The sequence below is a fragment of the Triticum aestivum genome, chromosome 7D, assembly GCF_018294505.1.
Source record: "Triticum aestivum cultivar Chinese Spring chromosome 7D, IWGSC CS RefSeq v2.1, whole genome shotgun sequence".
NCBI lineage: Eukaryota > Viridiplantae > Streptophyta > Magnoliopsida > Poales > Poaceae > Triticum > Triticum aestivum.
Genome location: NC_057814.1, coordinates 615,561,271 through 615,567,555, shown reverse-complemented (window position 1 = coordinate 615,567,555; position 6,285 = coordinate 615,561,271). Strand labels below are relative to the sequence as shown.

The window sequence follows — 6,285 nt, the reverse complement described above, 5'->3', positions numbered from 1 at the left end:
GTCGTCGTCGGGCCGCCGGTCACCTTCCCGCCCATCACCAACCCTCCCGTCGTCAGCCCGCCGGTCACGTACCCCGCGCCACCGGTGATCGCCCCTCCAGTCACCACTCCCCCGTCGCCGCCGGTGACCACTCCCACTCCCCCGTCTCCGCCGGTCACCACTCCCCCGTCGACGCCGGGGACAACTCCGCCGTCGACGCCGGGGAACACTCCCCCGTCGTCGCCGGGGTGCGGCTGCGGTTCGCAGCCGCCAGCGCCAGCGCCGCCGGCGACGCAGACGTGCCCGGTGGACACGCTGAAGCTCGGGGCGTGCGTGGACCTGCTGGGCGGGCTGGTGCATATCGGCCTGGGCGACCCGGTGGTGAACCAGTGCTGCCCGCTGCTGGAAGGGCTGGTGGAGCTGGAGGCGGCGGTGTGCCTCTGCACCACCATCCGGCTGAAGCTCCTCAACATCAACCTCGCCCTGCCCCTCGCCCTCCAGCTCCTCCTCACCTGCGGCAAGACCCCGCCACCCGGCTTCACCTGCTCCATCTAGTCGACCTAACCTCGGCGAGTCAGTGTGCCACAGTGCCAGTGCACGTGGAGATGGATGCATGGATGGATCGACATGAGAGGATGTCGATGGTCGTCGTCTAGCTAGTAGCAAGAAGAGATCGATCGATCAGCTAAGAATGCATCGATGAGTACTGTTTGTTTTTCTTGTGATTTTTATTTTGTGTTTGGCTAGGCCTGTGTGTTGTGGTTTGATGCCAGAGGTGATAATCGATGTGTGCTGATCAATTAATTGGTCACAACTGATGACCAACTGATTAAGCTAGCAAATAAGAAGAAGGAAACAAGTAAACAGTAGTAGTAAGATTCCATGTCATGAATAATTCACAGAGCTGTTCCAGAGTGACCAGTCGGGATTGGATTGGACATCGATAGTGACCAGGAGTATGTTGGTTCACGCATGCATGACTGCGACAGTGCATGCACGGATTATATCTCTTTTCAATGTCGGTGGTAATTTGCAGTGCTACCAAAAGGATCATCTGTGGTGGTAATTTGCAGTGGTACTAAGAGGATCTTGATGTCATCTACAGCCGGACGCCTCAAACGTCTGGACGTAAAAAAAAATGCGACCTAAATGCCCGGGCTGAAAAAAAAAATGCGACCTAAATGAACAGGCTGACCGGCATCCTTATATCCAGCCTAAATGTAGGACAGATATAGGGTGGCTCGGGCGCGACCTCCACGTCGGACCCAACACCACGACACCATCACAAATTGCGCCAAATACACCTCTTGACCTACCGATTTCATTTGCGCTCTCGTCTCTTCTTCCTCTTTTACCCCGGACGTCTCGTAGCTCCGCTGCTAGCGCCGACGCTGTAGCCCCCCATCCGCGGTCGCCACTGCGGACATCGTCGCCGGCTTGGAAGCCACAGCGGTGCATCCGGCAACTTTCGGGCTGGACCTTGCCCTTCCTCTGTTCGAGACTGTGAGCTTCGATGTCCTAGGTGAAGGCGAAGGAACATGTTGACTGGTGCGGGTTGAGGGGGTGGGGTGAGGGGTCGCCGAAGAAATCTGGTGGTTGATGAGGGCAAGGGAGGGCGGGGCGGCGAGGCGACCGCGAGAGCGCCGCCGACTGTAGGTAGTGGAAGCAGGCAGTGGGCCTGTGGGGGATCAGGCGGCAGGAGGAAGACAACTAGACGATGAAGACTAATAGTGCACACAGGATCATGGCTGTTGGATTATGATCTAACAGTCCAAAAATTTGACCAACATAATTAGATTTTTTTCAGGCACCGCACTACACGACTAGGAAATGGAAAGTCTCAGTTCACGCGTGTTTCGTTTGGAGGTAATATAATTTGGCCCCGTGGGTGGTGATTGGTGAAGCTTCGAACAACACATCACAGTCCACAGTAAGTCACCCAATCACACACGCACAATTTGAAAACCCTAGCCACCGACGAGATCACGGGCCTCCAATCCCACGCACCCAGCTCGCTCTATAAAACTACAGTACTCACAAACCCTAGAAGCACGCATCACTCCTCCTGTCCACCACACCACCACGCTCGTCCACCACTACCACCAGCTGGCAGCCATGGCTGCGAGCACGAAGAAGCTCCGTCCGCTCCTGCTCACCCTCCTCCTGCTCCTCACCACCGCCGTCGCGGCGTCCACCATCGACTGCGACTGCGACAAGCCGAAGGCCCCCAAGCCCTCCCACCCGCCCAAGACCAAGCCCCCCACCAAGGGCCCCAAGCCGGGACCCAAGGGCCCCACCTACCCGTCGCCGGCGCCCAAGGGCCACCTCCCGCACCCGCCGGTCGTCGGCCCGCCGAAGGGTCACGTCCCTCGCCCACCGGTCGTCGGCCCTCCGAAGGGCCACGTCCCCCGCCCGCCGGTCTACGGTCCGCCCAAGGGCCCCATCACGCGCCCGCCGGTCACAGCTCCTCCCGTCGTCGTCGGGCCGCCGGTGACCTACCCCACGCCGCCAGTCACCTACCCCGCGCCACCAGTGACCGCCCCTCCAGTCACCTACCCGGCGCCACCAGTGACCACCCCTCCGGTCACCTACCCCGCGCCGCCGGTGACCAACCCCCCGGTCACGTACCCGTCGCCTCCGGTGAACACGCCGTGCCCTCCTCCACCGCCGGCGACGCCCGCGGCGCAGACGTGCCCGGTGGACTCGCTGAAGATCGGGGCGTGCGTGGACCTGCTGGGCGGGCTGGTGCACGTGGGCCTCGGCGACCCGGTGGTGAACAAGTGCTGCCCGCTGCTGGAGGGGCTGGTGGAGCTGGAGGCGGCGGTGTGCCTGTGCACCACCATCCGGCTGAAGCTCCTCAACATCAACCTCGTCCTCCCCCTCGCCCTCCAGCTCCTCCTCACCTGCGGCAAGACCCCTCCCACCGGCTACACCTGCTCCATCTAGTCGAGCTAAGCTCTGTGAGTCACTGAGCCATGGCAAGTGGAGATTGATGGATGGATCGACATGAGAGGATGTCGAACGTCGTCGTCGCCTATAGCTAGACAGCTAGTACGTAGCGAGCAAGAAGAAGAGATCGATCGATCAGCTAGGAGTGGATTGATGAGTGCGTGTTTGTTTTTCCTCATTTCTTGTGGTTTCCTTTTCGTGTTTGGTTATTAGGTCTGTGTGTTGTGGTTTCTAGCAAGAGGTGATAATCGGTGTGTCTACTGATCGATTAATTAATTGTGTGGTCACAGCTGATGGCCAATTGGTTAAGCTAGCAAACACTAGTAGTAAGATTCCATGTCATGAATAATCCACACAGCTGTTCCATCCAGAGTGACTAGTCGTGATTGGATTGGACATCGATGGTGACTAGGAGTTTGTTGATGCATGCATGCATGACTGTGACAGTGCATGCATGGATTATACTATTTCTTCTCAACGTCGGTGGTGCTAATTTGCAGTGGTAGCAAGAGGATCTTGTGTGAGATCTGGTCACGTACGGACGGACCGACGGCTGCGACATGCTCTGCGGCGGAGCGCAATGATAGGCGCAAAAGTGCGGGGAGAGCCTGTGTCCCTTTGGCGCCATGCCACCCGTGAAAGCAGTACGTACGAGCATGCATGTGCATGCACCAGCAGACCAGCTAGCGACCGCTGCGTTATCTTACTGTGCGTGCGTATTGTCCGGTGTGGCATGTGACTGGCTAGCCAGCTAGTGCATGTAGACTGGACTTGGTGCATGTCTTCTTCTGCATGGATGCGACAGCTAGCTAGCTTGAGAGTAGTGCAAGCTGTTAGGATGATCTCCACCATGTGGGCCCAACGGTCCACCGGGCCCTTAGATTCGCGCCCTGATCGGGGGCGCTCAACCCACTATGATTGACGGGTCCCTGTCACCTGCACATATATAAAGAGGTGGGGTCGGCGGCTCGGAACACGAGGTTCGTCGCAACGCCGTACACCCCACCTAATCCCCTACCGATCTAGGGTTAGTGCAGTGCTGATGGAAAGCACCACCACCACCACTCTCTGCCATCAGCGGCACCATGGCCGGCACCGGGAGCTCCTCGAGCCACAAGCAGAAGGTAAGAACTACCGGAATATCTAGCCTAACCGATCCCGACGGATCTAACAATGGTATCAGACCATGCTAGGCTTAGATTGTTTTCGGTACAAAGGAAAAAGTACTCCCATATCAGTTGACAGATAACTTCATTTCGCATGAAGTAATCAGATGAATGAAATAGATAATTGAAGTTTCCTCAATTCACAAAAGTAGGGGGGTTTCATCATTCTTAATTTATCTAATATTTCTTTCTCCCCCTCGAAATGTGGCAAGAAATTTTCTGCCACAATTTCGAAAACCATTCATAACTTTTGTGAATTGAGGAAACTTCAATTATCTATTTCATTCATCTGATTACTTCATGTGAAATGAAGTTATCTGTTAACTGATATGGGAGTACTTTTTCCTCATTCCATTTCAGAAACTCAAACAGAGTTCTTTATTATTAGTACTTTTGCAAGTCACACTTGCATATCAATCTTATCTTTAGGTTCGTCTCTCACTTTTATTCTCTTTGGATTTATTGAGTGGTTAATGACCGTTACACATAAGGTGTACGGTCGATACTAGAAAAGCATAATAGCTACTCCATACTTTTCTCCCAGAGTGGGACACATTAAACGCACATGAGTCATCATATCTTTCTCCTGTCACACAGGATAAGTTCTTTGCCAAAATTTCTCCTGACATATAGGATTTTTGACATAATACTATGTCAACTTTACCCAGTTACGCAGGTATTTTCCCAGACTTTCCCCGCCATGCGGGTTTATCATAATCCACTTGATCTATTTCTTTTCTATTCTTGGATTAATATCCAAGAATTCTTCCAATTAAATTGGAACCAACGGGAAAATTTAATTGGATGAACAGTTTTTTGAGAGAAGTTTTTTCACTTGTGGGTGAAATCAGATTCAGATAGCTTCTGCTATGACAGTAGAAAGATATTTGATTAAAGTTTAATTATGGCATTGTTATTTTCTGACCAACGTTGATGATGACAATATTATAATTCAATGAGTCTTATAGTTAAAAGTTCAAATCTCTGATAATTTTTGTATCAAAGTGACCAATTTTCAGAGCATTTGATAAAGATTGAGAAATGTATATTAAAAGTTTTCCGCTGCAATAAAGTTGATAATGATAATTATTTTTCTTAGCAAAGTCGCTTAATAGAAAATTTATCATCACATTATTTACGAGTTATATGCATTATTTCCATTTCCGCCCAACGGTGATATGGAATTAATGTAGAAGGATGATGTTTTATTCTATATCTGCCCAACGGTGATTTAGAATATAAAAGAAAGTTTTCCAAAGTTTAATGTGCATATTTTTTTAACCAGACCAACATGGGGTTTTTTTTATGCTCATTATTGTTGATTATTGGCTAAGTTTTCTCAGACTAAAAGTTTGCCATGCTTTCATTCGCGAAAGCGAATGGCCGGGTACTTGTGACCCGAAAGATGACCAAGAAAGGTCATAACGTGAGGGGGTATGTTCTCTCTAAAGAATGGCTTCAAAAGAAAAGAGAAAGATTATTGAGAGTCTTGGTTGACGAATGTCTTTCATGTACTCTCTATGAGGAAGATTTTTCGGTCAACACGATTTGAGATGAAACAAGCAATATGCGTGTTTAATATGACCAACATCGGATTAAGCATGTGTGTCAAAGAGCGTTCGGATTTATTTCTGAATTTGATGATTGCATATGCAGTCAAAAGAGCCAATTCTAGCATTCATGTTCCTTACAGGGAATTACCCGCATAGCGGGAAAAGAGGATTATGATAATCCCGCATGGCGGGGAAAGTCTGGGAAAATACCTGCGTAACTAGGTAAAGTTGACATAGTATTATGTCAAAAATCCTATATGTCAGGAGAAATTTTGGCAAAGAACTTATCCTGTGTGACAGGAGAAAGATATGATGACTCATGTGCGTTTAATGTGTCCCACTCTGGGAGAAAAGTATGGAGTAGCTATTATGCTTTCCTAGTATCGACCGTCACTAGTAGAAAAAGGGCCATTTGTCCCGGTTCATAAGGCCCATTTGTCCCAGTTGGGGAACCGGGACTAAAGGGTCGTTACTAATGCCTAGGCCTTTAGTCCCGGTTCTTATACTAATCGGGACAGATGGGCCTCCACGTGGTCGGTGCTGCGAGCCCGGGCAGGAGACCCTTTAGTCCCGTTGGTGGCACCAACCGGGACCAATAGGCATCCACGCGTCAGCTGTTCAGGGGCTAGGGTTTTTGT

General features: G+C 51.1%; 1 protein-coding gene across 1 annotated transcript in view; it reads left to right on the top strand.

Moving 5' to 3' along the window:
* The window catches only part of LOC123164845 (36.4 kDa proline-rich protein), a 1,564-nt gene extending 647 nt beyond the window's left edge, over positions 1-917 (top strand). Inside the window, exon 2 of the mRNA XM_044582437.1 lies at positions 1-917. This exon is cut by the window's left edge and continues 4 nt beyond it. Coding sequence (XP_044438372.1) covers positions 1-534 — 534 coding nt within the window. The 3' untranslated portion in view covers positions 535-917.
* Positions 918-6,285: the final 5,368 nt, after the last annotated feature.